General features: G+C 52.6%; 3 protein-coding genes across 12 annotated transcripts in view; 1 reads left to right on the forward strand and 2 right to left on the reverse strand.

Annotated features, from left to right (window-relative positions):
- Window positions 1–18,057, reverse strand: part of TBC1D16 (TBC1 domain family member 16) — a 25,548-nt gene extending 7,491 nt beyond the window's left edge. For 2 of the 9 annotated variants that reach the window (XM_021415083.1, XM_021415081.1), the window contains exons 1-5: window positions 17,705–17,861; window positions 13,016–13,251; window positions 11,390–12,008; window positions 1,497–1,706; window positions 751–898 (exon numbers count right to left, since the gene is read on the reverse strand). In XM_021415083.1, the coding sequence (XP_021270758.1) occupies window positions 751–898; window positions 1,497–1,706; window positions 11,390–12,008; window positions 13,016–13,193 (1,155 nt within the window). In that variant the 5' untranslated portion in view covers window positions 13,194–13,251; window positions 17,705–17,861. Of the gene's footprint in view, window positions 1–738; window positions 899–1,496; window positions 1,707–11,389; window positions 12,009–13,015; window positions 13,252–13,504; window positions 13,530–15,760; window positions 16,369–16,460; window positions 17,629–17,704; window positions 17,862–17,922 lie in introns of those variants that run through there. The other 7 variants (XM_021415080.1, XM_021415075.1, XM_021415084.1 and 4 more) reach the window with 6 other exon arrangements.
- On the reverse strand, window positions 17,800–19,043 carry LOC110407505 (spidroin-1-like). Its single transcript, XM_021415264.1, has 2 exons — window positions 18,350–19,043; window positions 17,800–18,222 (listed from the first exon to the last, which is right to left on the reverse strand). The coding sequence occupies exons 1-2, from the start codon at window positions 18,461–18,463 to the stop codon at window positions 17,800–17,802; spliced, it is 537 nt and encodes a 178-aa protein (XP_021270939.1). The 5' UTR covers window positions 18,464–19,043.
- CCDC40 (coiled-coil domain containing 40) overlaps window positions 18,012–20,295 on the forward strand; it is an 11,984-nt gene continuing 9,700 nt past the window's right edge. The window contains exons 1-4 of one of the 2 annotated variants that reach the window (XM_021415074.1): window positions 18,012–18,136; window positions 19,184–19,356; window positions 19,518–19,675; window positions 20,168–20,251. In XM_021415074.1, the coding sequence (XP_021270749.1) occupies window positions 19,215–19,356; window positions 19,518–19,675; window positions 20,168–20,251 (384 nt within the window). In that variant the 5' untranslated portion in view covers window positions 18,012–18,136; window positions 19,184–19,214. Of the gene's footprint in view, window positions 18,141–19,183; window positions 19,357–19,517; window positions 19,676–20,167; window positions 20,252–20,295 lie in introns of both variants that reach the window. The other variant, XM_021415073.1, reaches the window with a different exon arrangement.

Genomic DNA, 20,295 nt, shown 5'->3' on the forward strand with positions numbered 1-20,295 from the left:
GTCTTGTCCCTGACCTGAAAGTGAATTAATGCTGCTTACAGCAAAACTTCACCCTGCCAGGAATGCCTGCAATAAATTACATATGATTGGCCATATACAAAGGGATTGCTGTTAGGCGAGCGGGGAACGGCAGTGCCAGGCTCTCTAAGGGCACTCCTGATCCCAGTGCAAGACTGCAGCTGACATTTAATTTAAAAATCAAAGGTTGTTCAATGCAAAAAGTGAGCCCATGCGACCATAATAAGAAAAGCAGCAGGGGTCTCTGCGGGAAGGATGGAAATTTAAAAATCACTGTTTCTAATAAGCACATATAGTATCTTAAACAGATAATTAAACAGCTCTTATCACGTTTGTATGTAGATTGAACAAAATATGGCAAGATGCCTTGTCAAAACATTTTCAGATGCAGTATTCTATGCTTCACAAAATGGATGGAAGGCTCGGACAGCATTTCCAACGCACTGCTGCAGGTTCCCAGCCACCTCACTGCCCAGAGCACAGTGCTGACCTACCTGCACAGCACAGCCTGCAAAATTACTGCCTAACGAGGTTCCTGCCTTATCTGCCCCAGATTCCACGGGCCAAACAGGAAAGGATGAGGATGAGCAAGCACAACCAAGACCTCACAGCTGAACTCCGTCTGCATCCCAGTACCAGCCGGTGCCTTGCTGCCCCATTCAGTGATGGGACCTCACCGCTTCATTTCCCCAACTCCCTGTGAGAAGCCCCCTGCCCCACCTTGCCCGCTACCTGCTCCTTCAGGTGGGTCTCGGTGCAGTACTTCCACTGCTGGAACACCTCCGACACTTTATCCAGGCCTCCGTGGTGAAAATGGAAGATCTTGTACTGGCTCTCCCGGCTGGCGACTACCAGCTGCCCACAGGTGCACGCCTCGTCGCTGCGGGGTGGAAGTGGGGAAGGTAACATGTGGTTAGAATCAGAATCATAGAATCATGGAATTGTTTGAGTTGGAAGGGACTCTCAAGGCCATCTGGTCCCACCCCCAGCAATGAGCAGGGACACCCACAGCTCCATCAGTGCTCAGAGCCCATCCTCTGACCTTGGCTGTCTGCAGGGATGGGGCACCAGTGCCTCTATGGGCAACCTGTGCCACAATAGACCCTGCTAGAGTCTGTCCCCTTCTTCCCTACAGCCTCTGTTTAGATAGTGAGAGGCCACCATAGATCTCCCTGGAGCCTTCTCCTCTTCAGGTCACTTCCCAGGGTGAGGAGGAGCCACGCGGGAAGGGGACACTGGATGGCAGAGAGAGGGAAGCAAACTGCAATGAAGCTCTCCCTTCAAACAAGGCAGAAATCATCTTACAGCTCTGGACTTGGCCACAGAACTGTTCCGCCAGGGGCTTCCCTTGTACTGCTAAGGGCACCCTTACCCTCCCAACGTGCCAAGGAATTGCATTTTATCTTTCCCAGGGAACAAACCCCCGAGGCCTGCCCCAGCCCTGCCTTGTGGCGTCTCATCAAGAGGTAACCGGTTACCTAAAGAAAAGGCGCAGGGATCTCATTTGTCCCAGGTCCACTCTGAAGACTCCGCAGATCTGCTCCAGGGCGCCCACCTTCTGCTGCTCCTCGCCCTGTGCTTGCCTGCTGCTCTCTGGGCTCCGGGTGCTGCCGTTGGGGCTCCCCGTGCAGCAGTGGGAGCGTGGCACGTGGCTGTCACCAGCATCCCTGCAGCCATCACCTGCATCCCTGCAGCAGAGCGAGAGGAGAGCCCAGCAGCGTTAGCCAGAGGCTGCAGTTGCATGCGACAATCACAGCTGCCACGAGCTTCACATCTTTCCCAGAGCTCTGACATTGGAATTCAGGGCAGGTCTAGGGAATCAATAACAGGCCGCTTACAAAAGAGATTAAATGATTTTTATTGAAATCGATGCCCTGCTGTCCCAACAGGCGCTCCTGGGTTTGGTCTGCTGCACGCAGAACTGGGGAGAGCAGAATGTGTTCTCCACCACTGCCCGGGGAGGCGAGCTGTGTGCCCTGGGTCTCACCTGGCAAAGTCCCTCTGAACACAGTGAGATCCAAAGAGGCTTCTCTTGAACTTCCCCTGTGCAAGCGAGCCCCACATGCCTCGATTCAGCCACATACACTTCAAGTTCCCATTTGTAAGCCTGGCACTTGGGGAGTTAAGGAGCTGGAAGTGACATGTGAGCTCCAAGCCAGCCTGGAGCAGGGGAGCGAAGCAGCATGGTGCAGGGAGCATGCAGGGAGCTGGGAACGTGCTGCATCCATGCACCCACCCCAAGGAGCACACTGAGCTCCGAGCAAAAACATGGCTGCTACCAGCCCCAATCCCAAAAGAAAAATATCACTGCTTTGAGAATTAAGTGAATCTGAAACTGTGACCCCTCAGTTCTTAAAAAGGCCAATACATGTGAACAATCTCAGCGCAAGCTCTGAATGGGTTCCGCTGTGAAATCAGGGTTTGCAAAACAAGGCAAGTAGCAGGTATAAAGACAGCCCCCTGCAATGCCACTTTATGCAATGTTTTCTAATCCGCTTATCTAACAATGTAGGCACTGAACGCTGAAAATCACACACTCAGCATGCATCTGCAGCACAGCACATCAGTATGCCTGCCGAGCCCGGCTGTGGTGCTCCTGCACAGGGCCGAGCAGCATCTGCCCACGGTTCAGGTCACTGCACCCCAATGGCCGGGGCTCCGGACATCCCCCTTGGCTGTGGGTTACATTTTTAATGGCTCCAATGGATGGCTCAAAGCCTCAGCGCCCACCCGCATGGGAAACAGCCCCCCCAGCCCCTTCCCTCGCTCTGCAGCGTTGTGTGGGGACAAACTCTGCTTCACCGCCAGCTCGAAGAGCAGCTCCATGGCTCCATTCGTGATGTTCTGCTGCTCCGTCCTTCTGGAGTGCCAGTCCGGCACTTTGGTCTCAACAACCCCATGCAGTGCTCCAGGCTTGGGGCAAGGCAGTTGGAAAGCTGCCTGGGGGTGCTGGGGGACAGCTGACTGAACGTGAGCCACCAAGAAGGCAGCCAAGAAGGCAGCCAACAGCATGCAGGCTTGCATCAGAGGTGGGGGTCAGCCTCTGCTCCCAGTTAACAGCGACAGGACAAGAGGTGATGGCCTCACATTGTGCTGGAGAGGTTCAGGCTGGACAGTAGGAGAAATTTCTTCCAGGAAAGAGTGACCAGGCGTGGGCACAGGCTGCCCAGGGATTGGGGGAGTCACCGTCCCTGGGGGTGTTCCAGAACTGTGGAGATGAGGGACGTGGTGAGTGGGCATGGCGGGGATGGGTTGGGGTTGGACTTGGGGATCTTGGAGCTCTTTCCCACGAAAATTGTACAGGCTTTTTGTGAAAATTCAAGCGCTATTTTCAGCTCAAGCTGCAAAATGTAACACCTTCCTAAAGCACTCTGTAGCTCACGTTCATGCAAAAGCAAGAGGAGTCCTGGTACAGGACACCCGTGCGGGACTGCTTGCTGTAAGCAGCTGGTATTTGTGAAGCAACACTCAGCAGCAGGCACAGCTGGTTCCACAGGATTGCCCTGGAAGAGGTGACTCAAACGAGCTGTGAGACCGAGCAGAGGTTTTATATCGGTGCACGGAGAGCTGAACAGGGGCACAGCAACACACCCAAGGATGGCTGGCTGGGACCTGCTGAACCACCGTGCATTCAGGCACTGTGGGAACAGAGGAAAAGAAAAACCTCACTGTGTTTAGGGTCACTTTTTTCCTTTTTGCATCAATATTGGGGAAAAAAAGAAGAAAAAAAAAGGAATGAAAAGACTCTAAACTGTTGGGCTGCTTCTTAAAACACTGTTGATGTACCCAAGTGGTGGCACGTAGCACCGCCAGCGCTGGTTTTGTGGCTTCTGGGGAGTCCTCTATCCAGGCACACTTGATGTGCAGACACAAGGGAAGAATTTTACCATTTATTATTTATGAAAGCCGGACCATTATACCTGCTGGATGAGGGATTTGCACGAGTGCAAGGCAAAAAGCTGGAGGAACATTTAAGAGAGAGCTGGGGGCGTGGGGGCCAGGAAAAGCAGACTGCCAGGAGAACACATGCAACCCCCACGGGAACAGGAGGGACAGAGGAAAACATCAGGGGGATTAGCAAACCCTGAGGCAGGAACCCCACAGACACAGCCACGAGGCCAGTTACACCCTTTCTCTTTGCTCAAGTCCCATCACTCTCTTGTCACAAAATACATCTCGGGGAGATCAAGATCAGGGAGTGATGTATTTTCTCCCAACCACCAGCTACAGCAATCAATGCCTCTGCTTCCCGTGAGCTTTTGCAGCCTCTACAAAACAAAACGCCCGTGTGGGGCTGGCCCTGTGTTCCAGCTGCAGCAGGAACTGCTTGGCCATGGGATGACTTACAGCAGTGGGGCCGACCTGCAGCAGTGGGGCCAACCTGCAGCAGTGGGGCTGATCTGCAGCAATGGGGCTGGCTTACCATCCAGCCAGCGTGCACCTGCTGCACAGAGACAGGAAACCAGTTGTTATTACTGTTACAGAGCCAGGGCAGAGACCTGCACCAATTACATGGGAAGGCTATTTTAGCGACAAAGATCTAATAACTCATTTTATGACAAGAGGTGACACGTGTAATTAGAAGAGGGAGGATGGCAGCCGGGATGTGGTGGTTATTGAGTGCCTCCCAGAGTCTCTTGCAAAAGCCAAACCCTCTCCACTTGGCTCTCCATCAGCACCGTACTCAAGCACACCTCCGGTAATTGCATCCTGCCTTACAGCCCCATCTATCCCTGCGTGCTGGCTTGTGAAGGAAGCGTTGTTTACAGACAATAAGCATCACCATAATGTATGAGCACCATGTAATGGGAACAACGTGCCCCTTCCCTCCCCGGGGCTGGTGTTTCTCTGCGTCTCCACTGCTCCCCACAGGCACTGACCTTCCAGTTTCTCTTCTCTCCTGCAAGGTGACGCAGCTCACGGCAGCATCAGCTGCCTGAAACGCCAATGACAGATGGCTTCAAATAAATGATCCATCAATAAAAGTTCAAAGCTATCCCAAAACGCCTGAACACTGAGTGTAGCGACGGTACAAAGTGAGGTCAGGTTGGGTAGCTGGAGCCCAAATCTATTGTTCTGATAAATAAAAGAGTGTCCTTGACAACATACATGTATAATGAATTGTGAAACGTGCTGATTTCAGCAATAGATGAAAGAAGGGAGAAACAACACAGGTAACGTGGAACGGAGCAGTTTGTTGAAATAGCCCTGCTTGCTCCAGGTGATGCTGCAGAGGGGCAGAAGGACACAGGCAGGGCAGCAAAGCCCAGTGCCAAACCACGATCAGCGGGAAGGCGTAACGAGGCCGGGAGCTGTGCTGAATTCCCCCTTTGGCTGAAGTCATTCGGAACCCGAAGTTCCTCTGCCTCAGAGAGCCCCAGCAGAATCAATCCCAGGAGCAGAGAAAGGGCGGGTAGGAGTCTGGGTGAGCACACAGCCAGGAATCCCGAAACGAGATGTCGGAACACCCTCACGTGGAGGCACACCCGGAGCAAAGCCAGCAGCCCTTCCCACTCGCCAGGGAGACCGCTGGAAAGCGTGAGGACGTCACAGCACAAAGTACATCAGTGTCAACACGGACTCCCCAAAAGCCCGTTCCACAGCTTTCCATTGATCTGTTTGCTTTCAAAACATAAATTTCCCCACGCTGAACTGCACTAAATGAATGCTATTTAGTAGCTAATTAACTTTCCGTGCTGAAAAGCTCCCGTAATTGCACTTCTTTCACCTTTTTTAGCCCGTGTCCTCGGGGGAACCGCAGCTGTCCTACGGCATTTGTTCCGCTCCTTCCTACAGCACGCAGAGGCAGCGCCTGCCGCTCACCACTGCAGAGGTTTGTAGTGAATGCATCTCCCTCCTCCACTCAGGTCTGCAGCGTGGTGCCCGCCAGGTACCCGAAAAGCAACGCTTAAGAAAATTCCTGAGACGGAAAAAGTGATTTCTCAGCAAAGCCCCCAAAGGAATGTTTGCTTTTCAGCCCATTCGGGACGAGAGAAGGGGACCTTTCTTACCAGTGTTTATTTTATATTTTGCAGCAATGGATTATTTTGCTTTTCTCTTTCAGTTCTACCCATGCAAAAAATAAAATCCTCCACTAATTATGCTAATTACAATCAAGCCTTCAAACCGACGGTCCCTTGGAAGCCCCGAAGATTACCTTTGTTCTTACACACTTGGCTCTAAGCAGCGGATGGGGAATTTTGGGCAACTCTCTGCCAACACCACAGCCATGCACCGCTGACCCGGCCCAGCACCACTGCCCTTGTGGTGCTCAGAACGGGAGCCCAAAGGAGCCGAGCAGCTGGAAGAGTGAGTTATTGATTACAGCACCGATGTGCTCAACGTGAAGCAGTCTGTGGGAGCGGACCTCAGCAGCACCTGTGTATTCCTCAATTAAAATCCCAAACAAATAGCTCCGCCGCCCCTCGAGCCGTAATTCCTGATCTCAAGTTGGCTGTCATTATTTTTCTTCCACAGAGAGCTGGCAGCAAACCAGCGGAGGAAAAAAACCAAACCTGCCATAATTAACGTGCTTGCTGTTCAAATATTGATACAAAGCAAAACGGAACCGTATGCCCACACCGCTGCTTGGCTCTCCCCAACCTCACAGCAAGATGGGGCAGCACGGCCCTGCCCGGAGCCCACGCCTGCCCCACTGCCATGGGGCAGAGCATCACTAAGGGACAGCACTGTCCTTACAGGCACTGCTCTGGGTACCAGTGGCACTAAGTGCTTCCCAAACCACGCAGACCCAGAGCCAGGCCCTGAGGTTGACATTGCCAGAAGCAGGCGAGTGTGATGCAACACACTGCAAGAAGTTACAGGAGCTGGGAACCCAGAGACCAATTCCCTCGGCCCTGGGTACACAACCACCCCTAGCAGCACTGCGGTGAGCGTGCAGCCCCACTGCGCCCATGCACGGCCCCTGCCTGGTCTGCTGGGGGCTGAGCGGCACCGAGGTGCTGCCACAACACCGTGATGCAGCAGCACGCTGTGCTATCCCCAAGGAAGCCATTTGCTGATGAGCTCCCCAGGAAGGGCTGAGCAACACCGGCAGAGATTACATCAAGCGCGCCCAAGGAGCTGCTGCTTGCGTTGTGTGCTGTGCCTGTAAGAGCTGGTCACATGCACTCATGACTCCTTCGGAGCATGAGAACTCTACCGTGGTTTAGCTCCAGCATGAAAAAGATGTGTCATGACCCAGAGAGTGGTGGTCCATGGCTCGATGTCTGGATGGAGATCGGTGAGCAGTGGTGTCCCTCAGGGGTCAGTACTGGGATTGGCACTCTTTAATATCTTCACTGACATCGACAGTGGGATCGAGTGCAGCCGCAGCAGTTTGTGGATGACACCAAGCCGTGTGGTGCTGTCAACATGCCTGAGGGATGGGATGCCATCCAGAGAGACCTGGACAGGCTGAGCAGTGGGCCCAGGAGAACCTCATAAGGTACAACAAAGCCAAATGCAAGGCCTGCACCCGGGTGGTGGCAGCCCCTGCTATCAGCACAAGCTGGGGGTGTAAGAACAGAGCACAGCCTGCCAAAAAGGACTGGGGGCACTGGTGGATGGCAGTGGGACGTGCGACAGCACTGTACCCTCACAGCCAGATCCTGGGCTGCATCCAAAGCAGCATGGTCAGCAGGCCCTGAGCACCCTGATCTAGGTGTAGGCATCCCTGTTTATTGCAAAGACCAAATGGCCTTTAAGGTTGGTTCCAACCTAAACCATTCTGTGATTCTATGGTCGTTGTTCACTGCTGCAGTGAGAAGTCCCTCGCAGCTCCACCGCCCATGGTCTGGCTAACTGGGGACACAAATCCAACCCGCCCCTGCAGAGCACCAAGTGCTTCAGCAACTGATTGGTACAGAGCTGCTGTCATGACCAGCTAAAGCGACTTCAGAAGCACTGAGAGACATCACGCAGGTGTCAGATGCTATCTCATCACCAGGACATACCAAAAGCTTTTGGTTTCACTTTGCTGATGGGGAAATGGAAGCTGAGTAATCTAGCAGGGCAGCAATAGCCCAAGGCCGGGTCCAGATCCCGTTGTCCTCAACCCGTGCCCTTCAAACCAAGGCAGATGTTTCCTGACAGATAGCAGTGATAAGGTAGAAAAGGAACGGAAAGAGACGGTTTTATTTCCAGCATCTCCCCCCTCCCACACAAACACAGCTCGGAATGAAGCCGCTGCCTGCACACCTACCTCCCATCAGCTGCTGCCCCCAGGAACCCGAGGGCCAACAGGGGCACGAGAACCAGGAGGGCACGGCCCCCTCCTGCCCACGGCCCAACCCAGCTGCTGAGAAGCACAAATGCATGCTGGTAATGGGGCACTGCCCTCTCCACAGCCCCAGGAATTGTGTAAATGGGAGGAAAGCATCGATCGCTGCATGGGATTCTGGCAGCCTTTCAAACTGAGAAGCAAAGAAAAAAAAAAAAAAAAAAAGAAAAAGAAAAAAAAAAACACACAACAAAACAAAACCCAACCATGGATACGTTTTTATTTCCTTATGCTCTAAAAGGCGAGTTGTCGACTTAAAATGACTGACTCATTGTGCAACTCCAAGGCTCCCCAGCTCCCTCCTGCCCCCGCACGCAGCACTGGGGTCTCAGCTCCCTCCTGCCCCCAGGAGCAGGTCCCAGGGCAGGGATCCAGGAGCCACTCAGTGCCCACGCAGCTGAGTCCTGCAAGCTGCCCATCTTCATCTCATCTCACCCAACACACCCTAATCCTTCAGCAACATCACGCTTCTCCATGTCTGATGGTGCTCAACCGCACAGAAGGGATGGACAAGCTGGAAAACCCATGCAACGCGTGGCTGCAGCTTTTGAAAGAAGCACGGAGCAAAGCAGCGTTCTCTTTACTGCAGCTCCCCAAAGGCAAGGGAAATAACCAGAAACATTCGCTCCTCTTTGGAGGGAGGGTGGTGGCCGGGGGGCAGGGAGGGAGCTGCCGCCAGCAGCACAAACTTTGTTCGCACTCCAGCTCTGCTGCATGAGGGAGCTGCCAGCAGAAAACCCTTTGGAAACAAGGAAGCTGCTTTCAAGCTTGTGGTGACTTCTGGAGCAATATCCCCTGCCCCTAAAAGCTGGGGCGAGCGTTGGGAGTCAGAGTTTTGGACAAGATTTTTGCAGAGTATTCTGTGCAAACTCTCTGGCTCGGGCAGTTTGCAAGTAGCACCCAGATCTGCAGCTATCATGCACAAGGCCCTGTGGGGAGGAACAAATTGGCACCAAGAAAATGGACACACTGGACAAAAGGCTTTCAAGCCTAAAGTCCCAAACAATGAAAGGTCTGTTTAATTAATCTGTTGCAAATTATGAGGGCCACATCCACTGTAAGAGGCTTCCAGGCTGCTGCCAGACGAGTTAAAATAAGATAAAGAGAGGGGAAGGAAGGAGCAGCCCCCCAGGAGCAGCAGGCAGGCAGGGCCAGCAGAGGGCTCCCCAGCAGCCAGGGCAGCATGCACACAGCAGGAGCTTATAGCTTAAATTGTATTTTATTTACAAAAAAAAAGAAAAAAAAGTAAAAAAAGTAAAAAAAATCAACTGTCGTTTATACCACAGGTCAATGTCATGGCACATAGTGCACTATTCCTCTTTGCTACAGCTATATGACCCCGAGAACACAGATGTTATCACTGAAAGAAGTGAAATAAATAGAAGTTTCCTAAAGTTTGTTCCAGGCAGCAACCTGATTGGTGATCACTTACTGAAACTCAGGTTGCAAGACTTAAAAAAGGAAGCACATCTTTTCTATAGGGACAGAAACAGCTCATGCACGCTCAGCATCACGTGCTGCTTCCAGGAATAAAATTACACCTCTGAAGCAAACTAAGGCACTGGTGGCAGTGGATTTCAGTTGTTGTTTTTTTTTTTTTTTTTTTGCAGCAAGTCAAATTCAACACAACATTCTCTGAAAGCACGTGCAGCTACAGGCTCAGCCCCAAACAGCAGCCAGCGCCGGAGTGAAACCTCACTCAGGAAGCGCACCCAGAAACCAACAGAAGTGAAACTGCAAAGCCTATTTCATGGAGTCAGCCAACACACAAAGAATGGAAAAAGAAAAAGTCAGCTGTCAGAGGTCATATTTAACTCCTTCAAAGGCCTCTCCAGGTTTTCAAGGTATGTCTCATAGCATTTATCCAGTTCCCAAAGCCCTCCCCCAGTCCTATCCGCAGCTGTCAGTAGGAGACGGGCACGCAGAGAGCTACAAGGGGCACTTTCAACACCAGTTGGAAACATCATTCCGGCCTGAGCAGCCTGCACTGCTCGCAAGGCTGCCCTGCAGGGAGCAGGGTGTTGTGGGGGGGGTGGAGAGCACCTCCCTGCAGCCCCAAGCTCCCCGGGCTCACACTTAATGCCTGCACGCTGCTAAGCACCAAACACGAGGCCGATACAAACGTCTGACATCACCACACTTACGTATTCAAAAGAAAAATATCCAGAAAGAGTTAAACCACTTAAAACGCTTCCTTCCATAAACTTGTTCTTACTGGCATTCTCCGGGTTTGAGATTAGACCATGAAATACGGAGGCCAAATCTCTCCAAGCGTCAAGTCTCCGTGCAGTCTGTGCGTTGCTGACACACACAAAGTAGAACTTGTTTTTCCTAATTTCAGGTGTAGTTTCAAGTTCGGCTGTATCCTTACAATCAGCCCTGGGGTGCTTCATGAACACACCCCTCCTCTGCACGACGGAATCGAGTGATACAGCGTGGAGACCGTGGGGCAGAGAGCCAGAAACACCGCGGATCAATGTGGGAAGCGATCAGGTGCACGGCGATAAAGCCTTGCTTTGCCAGGGGGCCCTCTTCCCGCACAGAGCTGACACCAGGTGCCACTGAGAAGCACTGATCTTTGGATGTGCCAGCGCTGACCGTATTAACCAGGTTAAATGTTTTAGAATTCGTATTTCTGCCTCATTGTCACCGTGCTGTCAGCAGCAGCAGCCTTCCTGTCCCTGCAGCACCTTGCCCGGAAGCCAGGCTCGCAGGACGCCAGCCAGATGCTTTGATGTGGCTCTGCACCAGCAGCTAGCACATCGCAGCAGAGCCAGCAAGACCCACAGGGGAGCTTTCCACGTCAGTAATGCTGCTCCCAGGGCTCCAGACAGCTCACCCGAGAGGCCCACACACGCACAGTCCTGCACGATGGACAAGGCCAGGGTTCAACGAGCAAGGGCAGGACTGGCCAACAAGCAATTTCCTGTGAATTACACAGGTGTCATAATAGAGGAGGAATTAAAGCAAGTCTGAAGCCAGACAGGATATTCAGCTCAATGTCACTGTCAAGCTTCTCAATTTCCTTCAACAATCCCGAGCTCAGCAACCAGCAATTCACCCAAAAACTGGAGAAAAGGATGAACTCACCTGCTTTCAGTATCCAGAAATACCGAACTACTGCTTTTCACAAGGGCTTCGCTAATGGGAGAGAGGCAGAACGGGGAAGAGAAGGCATCAGAATCAGAGTCAAAAGTACTGTCCCTGCTCACATCATCAGCAGACAGCTCCAGGGAGCCCTCGTCCTCCCCTGGCTCCGGCCTGCAGTCCAGCCCTTCCTCCACCGACAGCTCTGACCTGTTCTGCTCGTCCTGAGAGCTGATTGTCGATAGGATTCCTGAGTCGCTGCGGGCAGGCTGCAGGGACTGGTGGGCACCATCTGCTGCCGCACAGCTCTGGGACAGCCTCTCCCCATCCAAAGAAGGGGAACTGATGTAAGCCCCGTCCTTCACGAGCTGTGACACAGTCAAGATGTCTTCCTTCAGGACCACTGCCCCTTTTGGCTCGGTGGGAGAAGCCTGCTGGGCACCACCAAATCCCTGAGCGTGGCGGCCTCGTTTGCGGGGAGCTTTGCGCACCGGGGAGCTCTCGGGAGTGACGTAGCGCAGGGCTTCTTCATCCTGCCTCTGGATGCGTGAGTTCGGGACCCAGGCGAGGATGAGCGTGGTGCCGAGCAGCTCGTCCTTCTCCATGTACAGGCACAAATAGCCTTCAGGAGAGCAAAGCAGCAATCGGTTACAACACAGCTTCACTCTTAGGAAAGTGAACAAGCCAGAAACTTGCCCTTCCCCATCGCCTCCCCTCTTCACCACCACTGCACAAGGGCAAAGCAACCACTCGTTGTCATCAGGAGAGAATTCCAAGTGAACTGCGGAATTTTCTGCATCACTCAGTATTTACAAATAATTTCAGGGCTGCGCACGGCTTTTGAATCTCTAAATTCCCTCTGGCCTAAGTGAAGACAGAAATTGCGTACAATGCTTTCAACTTCCTGGCTGGATTACTAATCAAGAGTAAATTCTGAAATATGTTGCCACATGAAAAACTTTCACTGTTTGTTAGTTAAATAATGTCAAGTGCCAGCTGAATACTTCTTCTTTTCAAGAATATTTACCTTAGCATAGCCAAAGGGCTACAATTCTCACGGAAAGCCAATAGAAGAGTCACACATATGAAAGGGGAAGTGCGGGTCAATGTTCACAGAATAATCAGTTTTGTGAAGTTAAGCCAGTAGCCACAGCTCTCTTTGATGAAAACATGAAAGAGCACAGCAACAGATGAGAATAAAGGGATAGGGGCAGTATTTATCTTCATTTATGCCAGTGCATGCAGCCACAATCAGGTTTTATTTTCCCTCTACCATGGGTTGGTGAGGCCACTCTAGCAATAACAGTTACAAGATGATGGTTGGCTTTGCTGAACCATACACATTTGAAAGAGCAGCAGAAGTTACTGCCCTCAAATGACAACTGTTCATCTTCTGGCAGTACAAAAGGATGCAGTGAAACGGGTAAATCTATGCTACCAGAAGAAGCAGCGTTGTCAATTTTTCCTATTAAAAGAAGAGCTGATAGATCAGCTTGTGGATGGCTTTCCTCAGCACCTCAAAGCCCGCCTTGCCCCGCACCCCACTGGTGTGTAGATGCTGATAGAAACAAACTCCCCAGGAGCAGGAGGGAGAAAAAGGGTGAGCGAGCAGTGCCTGCAGCCCCTCACCTGGGTGGTGCTCCCCGATGCCCTGCAGCAGCTCAGGTGGGTGGACGCAGACATTGTTCTTGGAGTAGATAATCTCCCCATCGAGTATGGAAGAGGAAGTGCTGCTGCCACCAGGATTCAGGGTCAGGAGGTCAGAAGCTTTAGAGGAGGCACGTCGGAGGAGTCGCCCCAGAGACATCGCCGAGGAAATGTTTCCATTATCTGTCAGCTTTAATCAAGAGCCAAATTCAGAAGATCTGTCAAGAAGGAGGAAAGAACAGTGTTAGAACAAACACAAGGGCAGCGCAGCACATGCCTACCGCTGCCTGGGAAGGAAGAGGTCTCCCATCAACTGCTGCGTCAGTTCTACAGCTCAAGCAGGAGCCTCCCAGTGCTCTGGATCCCTAACGACTCCTCTGTGGGTTAAGCATGCGAAAGCACGGAATCCTGGGATGTTTCTCTCTGCAGTGAAGGAATATGGAAGCAATAAAAAAAAAAAACCAAAAAGACCTCTGGTAGTTAAAATGTTTTTTCAGAGAGAAGTGACATCCCACAGACGACCCAACAGAACTCGGTGCAGAGCAGGCACTACTGCTGCCACTGCCCCCAGCTGGAACACACAGCAGCTGCTGTTCTGCCAAAGGGACACGAGCAGAGGAGACACCTCCTTCTGTTCCTCTGTATTTACACAGCCTTGCTTGCCAGGAGCAGGCCAGCCCGACCCAGTGGCACCATGCATTGCCACAGGGCTGGGTGCAGGCGTGGTGCTCATTGCTCACTCTGTCTGCAGAGCACACGGAGGGGCAGCCAGGAGGAAGAGAAGCAGATGGGCTCAGGTTTGTGCTGCTGGAGGCACTGCATACAGGGAGTATGCAGGGGTGTAAAGCAAGCACAGTTTAACATGGAAGAGCTCTGATTTCTTGAAATGTGGTTTTAACGGTATCTCTGGATAAATGAGGAAGCAAGGAGCCCGAGAGGGCAAACAGAAGTCAGTACTTCCCCAAGAGCAGGGTGAAAGCTGCTGGGAAGGAAGACAGCAGTCCCAGCTTGGAGTGATTTTTACATGCAGGAGATGGCAAATGGGACCGACGAGTAGTTAATGGTGCCTTCATTAAAGGGCAAGCTATTGGCTTAACTGGCAATTGCTACATTTGTCAGCTTGAATCATAGCTTCTGCACTTCAGCATTCACTGGGACTTGGAGAAGCCCCAGCCCTGCTATGTTCTGCACTCAACATGTGCTGAGAAGAGATTTACTTTGCAAGTCCTTCACACCGATGTCTCCTCCTTGCACCAAATGCAACACGTATCTTCATGTCTCAGCCCTAAGAAACAAACACCAGGGGAGCCATATGCTCACTCCTCTCCAGACTGTCAAAAAAATACATGACTGCTTCAGGCTCTAGGTTGTATCTCAACTGAAGGCATTTGCTAAAAGATATCTACAGAGGAAGCCACCTTTCCTCTTGCAGCACCCTGCAAGAACACAACCTGCGAGCTCTGCTGCAGTTCCTCCTCCCCACCACTGCGTTCCAGCACAGTGCTGAGAGCCCAAAGCAGTGATGCGGAGCAACCTGTGCAGCATCACCGGCCCTGAGCTTCCACCACACCCACAGAGGCTCATCTGCCTAAAAAGGCAAAGCCCGCATAAGCAAAGAAAGACGGTGTAGTCGAGGTGGTTGCAGCTGCTGACCAGGGAATGACTCCTTGAAAAACACGGGCGACAGATGGAGATGCACCTATGAAACGTGAGCTTATGTGATGGATGCCCCACTGCAGCTCCCCAGGGTCTCTCAGGATGCAGGAAGAGGTACAGGACTTCTCTGCCAAGAGAAGCAGCATTTAATTAGCTTTTACCTGGCGTAGCAAGAACAAAGCAACAAATGAAGATCTAAATTCCTCCTGCTTTGAAGGAGCAGCTTTAAGGGAAGTGTCACTTTGACCTGCAGAGCACCTGTTGTTTCAGCACTGCCTTGATGCGCGGACGGAAGGCACTGGAGGTACATGCATACATGAGCAGGTTGTGAAGAAGAAATAAAAAAGCCAGGAGGTCCAGAACGTAACGTCCTGCCAGTATGGAAACAGCTTGCGAACCTGCCTCTGCTCCCCAAAGGTCAGGAGCTCAGGCAGCACAAGCCAGCACTCTTAGAAGTACCAAATCCGCACGGTTTGCTCCATTCTGAGCCCTTTCCCACATGGGACAACATCCCAGGGCCTGGGCTGTGGGAAGTGGTGCTGCTGCTGTCTCAGGCACGGGCTGGGGGAGGCAGCACGACCCTGTCCTGCAGCTGAGTCAGCACAGAATCCGCATTGTTAAAAACATACTTTTCATACTAACTTTCTAGTTATCTCGTTGATCTGAAGGGATTCTTTTCGACATGGCAAAGCCAGCCCAGCTCTCCGGAATCTGAAGCACTGAATTAGCTGATAAGCTCTTGCTGAGTGCCAACATTTATTAAGCGCACAGACATTTTCTTCTCCCACGCATTAACTGCCCTCGCTAAAAACCTTTGCTGCAGCTCCCAAGCCTGTCCTCACCACCCTGGCTGCCATCCCAGCCAGCACCGGCCCCTCAGCCACCCGGGAGCTCAGGGACACGCTGGGCTGCCAACTCCTCTGCAACAGCGCGATGCCCTCCGCACAAGAGCCTGCCCACTTCCAGGCAGCGGCATCTCCAGCAGCGCTGGCTGCCTGCCTCCCTTGGAAGTGCCCTTCCCCTTCTCATAAACAACAAGATCCTGTTTGGCTTGGCAGATCGCACCCTCACCTTGGCAGCGGCTGTTGGACCAAATGTCACTGCCTCCGGTTGCACAAGATCCCTGTCTGCTGGAAAAGGAGGGCAAGGCGGGCTCCAGCATGTTGCCACAGACCCCGCAGCGACCCGAAGGGTTTCTCCCACCGACACACGTGGCCCAGGGTCACTCAGTGGTGTGCTGCAGCCTACAGCCACGCTGCCAGCGCTCCGGGTCTGACAGCAGATCTTATGGCTCCGAGGGTGAATGTTCTGTGCAATGTAATCACTTCACAAGCAAAATAAGCCAAATTACAGGGCTCTTGAAGTGAAACACGTGGCTCACAGCACGTCTGGGCACAAAGGAGAAATAAGAGCTGTCAAAATCAGCACCAGATTTGAGCACAAAACGCCGTAAGAAAGAAAACCACAACAAGCTTTTTTTTTTTCTTCTTTTGCCTTAATAACTTGAAGTTGATTTTGCAAATTAAAGGAAGAGTCACCGAGCAGCGGAGGTCTCAAACCTGGCAGAAGTTACTGCCTCCTCCTCCTCCCCTTGGGCAGAGCAATCGCTCTGTCTGCATTCCAGGCTCTGGATGGCAGAGCACAGGGACACGGAGCCAGGTATCGACCTTCCCTTTGTACTAAGAAAAAAAAAAATAGCTATCCAACCCGCTAGCTATTAGCTAGAGCTATTTAAGATGACCGAGCCAAATCAAGGAAAAAAAAAGTTTACCGTGGGGAGCCATTCTGAAGTCATCCCATTTTGCAGGGAGAATGATGTAGGTCACCAAAAGCCTTTCCTTTCCAACCTGCAGGTGCAGCAGCGGCAGGCAGGGCACAGAGCAAAGGAAGAAGCGACAGCAGCCACAGCAAAGGCTGCAATCCGATGCAGAGCATGCATCCCGGCCGCTCCCGTGCAGCAGGTTTCACTCAGATGCATCGCAGCTGAGAGGTAAAGAAGGGACAGCAGACTGCACGCTGCAAGTTTGTGACTCAGAGATAAAAAGGGAAACGAAATGCCATCATCGGCGCCTGCTGGCTGCTCCCAGCCACACCTGCTCAGGCATAAAAAAAGCAAACGCGACGCTTACACGCCTCCAGCCCTAAAAGCCAAACGGCAGCGTGAAATTCTTTGCGCCTCATGTCCCTCTGTCCCAGGATTAACCATCATTTAGCATTACTTAAGGGCAGCGTTGGTGTGGTAGGTAACACCGTACGGCCTTTTATTGGCACAGTCCTGCAGCCACAGCCCGCTGACTCTCGCAGAGCCAATGCCTAAAGAGCAGCCAAAAAATGCACAGAGCCCATCTGGGCACATGGACCAGGGACTCAATGCCTGGAGCAGCCTCAGAGATGGGACTGTGCCCTCCAGCGAGACCCCAGCACCCCACCGAGCAGCGCAGGGCAGGGCAGCAGCTGCCACAGATTGTCCCATTTGAGCCGAGCATTCACCGGGATGAAAGCGTGTTCCACAACCTCAAAGGCGGCTCAAAGGGGCAGCAGCAAGCCTTGGCATCCTTCCTCTGAGCTGTCCAGCAACAGCCGCTCCTCTTGTTCCTCCTATTCTCTCTTACAAGACCTTCCATTAGTTTATCACCGACCGCATCCACCGCGGCAGCCGCACGCAGCACGGGGCAGGGCAGCGCCGGGGTCGGAGCGCTGTTACGGAGCAGCGCAGCGCGGGGCCGCCCCCACCCGAGCAGGGAGCCCCGATAACGGAAGCGGACCGAAGCTCCGGGCCACGGGAGGGGCAGCTCGGGAGGGAGGGATGGGGAACAGCGAGGAGGAGAGAGACAAAGAACGGGGAGACGGCCGCGTGCTGCTCCCGGACACCGGGCGGGGGGCTCTGCCTCACGGGCCCGGGGCGTGGAACCACGGCCCCTCCCGAGCGCCCCGGGCTGCCACCGACCGAGCGGGCCGGGAAACTTCCCCCCGCCCCGGGGAGCGCGACCCGGCCCCGCCCCACCCCGTACCCACCGGGCGCCGTGTGGGGCCGCCGCCACCTCCTTCTCCTCCTCCTCCTCCTCCTCCTCGTTCCGCGCGGCTCCAGGCCGTGCCCGCCCCGCCCCGCCTCAGGGCACCCGGTAACCGCCTCCGTGCCGGCGGGGAGCTGCGGGAAGGGCGAAAAGGCCCCGCCCCCCTCCGTTCCGCCTCGCCCCGCCCGCCCCGGCCCCGTTACCCCGGTACCCCGGTACCTGTGCCAGCAGCGGGGCCGGGGGGCAGCGCTGAGCTGAGGCGGCGCGGCCCGTTCCCCCCCGGCTCTGCGGCGCGAGGTGGTGCGGCCCGAACCCCCCGGCCCCCATGCCCCCCCACAGCGGGGCGAGGTGGTCGCGCCCGGCCGTCACGTGACCGGCTGTTGTCGCGTCGCCTGGCAACGGGAAGATGGCGGCGGCGGCGGCGGCGGCGGCGGCGGGTGAGTGCGGGTTGCGGCTCAGCCCGGCCCGGCCCCGCGGGTCTGCGGTGGCGCCTCGTCCGTTGTGTTTCTTGCTCGACTGCTGCGGGCAAATCAGAAAGCAAGTTACCCGAAAAAGGAAGTTATCCAAAAGAAGGTTCCGTAGGCGCACGTCGCTGTAGGGTTTTTTGAGGTTTGCCTGTGATAACCGTTTTTTCCTCCGACAGTACCGTACAATATCTGAAGTTGGCAGCCGGTGACGTGGGGTACAGCTTGGTTCCATTTGGAAAGAAGGCAGGGAATGCTGCGGCTGCAGCGGCGGCAGCTGGGAGGCTTTCCTTCATCAGCCCCTAAGGGCACTCTGTGTTCTTCTTTAGTATGGATTGGAGTTATGAAGCGATGCACTGGGCTTGTACCCTTGCTATCTTACTGCAAAACTGGTGACTTCTGTTGCAAATGAGATCAAACTTCTGAGTCGGTTGTTAGAATGCCGTGCCGTTAGCATTAAACAAAGCACACAGCCCGTTGTAATGCTGTTCTGCTTTCTGTCTGTGCTGTGTGCCAGACAATGCAGGCACAGAACGGGAATGGCAGTGAAGAGGAAGAAGCTGTTCCTCTGGAGCACCGAGGGAAGGCATTTTCCCAAAAGGAGAAGTCTCTGGTGCCGGTTCTGCAGACCTGAAACGCTGTGATAAAATATATCATGTTGTTCACAGAACACACGGTCATTATCTGTAACTTCACAGTCCGCTGTTGCAGAGGCGATTTTCTTGCTGCAACCACAAAACCAATCAGAACTAGAGCAGGGAGAAGCAAATTGGTCAAGCATGAAGTACACAAAGGCTCTGACGAAATGGGAGACGTTGCTTTGTTGTGCTGTATCTTTGCAAAGTTTCTTTTATCGGGAGTGATGCAGCTTTGCCGGTATATTTGTGAGCTGATGTTAGAACAGGATTCTCTTGCTAATTCTTCGTATTGGCTGTATCTCGTAATGGCTAAAATAAGCAGGTTTTTAGGGGCAGACAGATTGCAATGCTGATTCAGTTGGTGAATTTCATATTCTAGGAAAAATCTCCTGAGGCTTCCTTGGACAAAATGGAATTTGGTGCTAGCCCTCCTGAACTGAGAGAGATGGAGCAGCCAGGAACAGAGAGAGGGAACCCTTCCCATGCAGCTTCAGGAGCTCCTATGGAGGCACCTGCATTTTCAGGGGAGTTGAACAGCTCCAAGGAACCAGGTATTGTCCTGCCCTTATTGACACTACAGTACGTGATTCCATCTAACAAACACGATATCTAGCTTTCTCTCTTTTTGGTCAATGAGAATCCACCTTTAGAAATAATGCTACAGAATGTAAGCGTTGGCTGTTTATTTTTATTTTTTTCCCTTTCTGTTCAGAATCTGCCTTGGAGCAGTTTAATCAGCTTGCTAGTGAGCATGGTAGCCAAAAATGGGAACAGGAACGCCAGCAGCTTGGAGCTGAGCAAAATGAAACAAGTGGAAGAAGTAATGAAGCAGCAGAAGAAACACAGCTGGTTGTCTTGGATCCAGAACATGTGAGAAATCTCCAAATCTTGCTTTTTGCTATTGGTTGTATTTGCAGCTATATAGAACGTGTGAGGCAAATTCTAAGCAGTGGTTTAGCTGTGTGCTAAAACTAGATGTTAAAATGTATATCTTGCAAAAGTACTGACTACTAAATGTCTATTCTCAGTATTAAACTCAGGTTCAAAGACAAGCAATGCTGTGGGCATATTTGATACTATTTAGAACTCCTGAAAGACAAGTACTTGATACAAGAGGGAGTGGATGGGCTCTCAGATGTTGCTCTCCTGATGTTTCTGACTTTCAGATACCCTTAATCATCGTTCTCTGTTGTCAGTGAACTCCCACTGTGTAACTTGCTGCAGTGAGTGTAGCTAAACAGGAATCCAAGCCTTCATGGTAGAGAATACAATGTTTTATTCAGAAGTGGCAGTAGCATTAAGGTTCCTTCATCATTTATTTACACAAATGTGTTAAAATTATCACTGTCACGCTTTTTACAGCCTCTGATGAGAAGATTCCAGACTGCCCTAAAGAATTACCTTACTAAGCAGATGGAAAAAGTGGATCTAGAGCTTCGAGAACTGGTAGATAAGAGTATTTTGTTGCCTTCTCACAGCATCCCGTCCCC

This window comes from Numida meleagris, chromosome 17 (assembly GCF_002078875.1).
Source record: "Numida meleagris isolate 19003 breed g44 Domestic line chromosome 17, NumMel1.0, whole genome shotgun sequence".
Classification (NCBI taxonomy): domain Eukaryota; kingdom Metazoa; phylum Chordata; class Aves; order Galliformes; family Numididae; genus Numida; species Numida meleagris.

Bases quoted from the DNA above. Each gene is read 5' to 3' on its own strand.
- LOC110407505 (XM_021415264.1), bottom strand. From the start codon at position 18,463: ATGAAGGAAAGCCTCCCAGCTGCCGCCGCTGCAGCCGCAGCATTCCCT. The intron at 18,223-18,349 runs GTACTGTCGGAG...ATTTGCCCGCAG, and splicing joins CCAACTTCAGATATTGTACG to CAGTCGAGCAAGAAACACAA.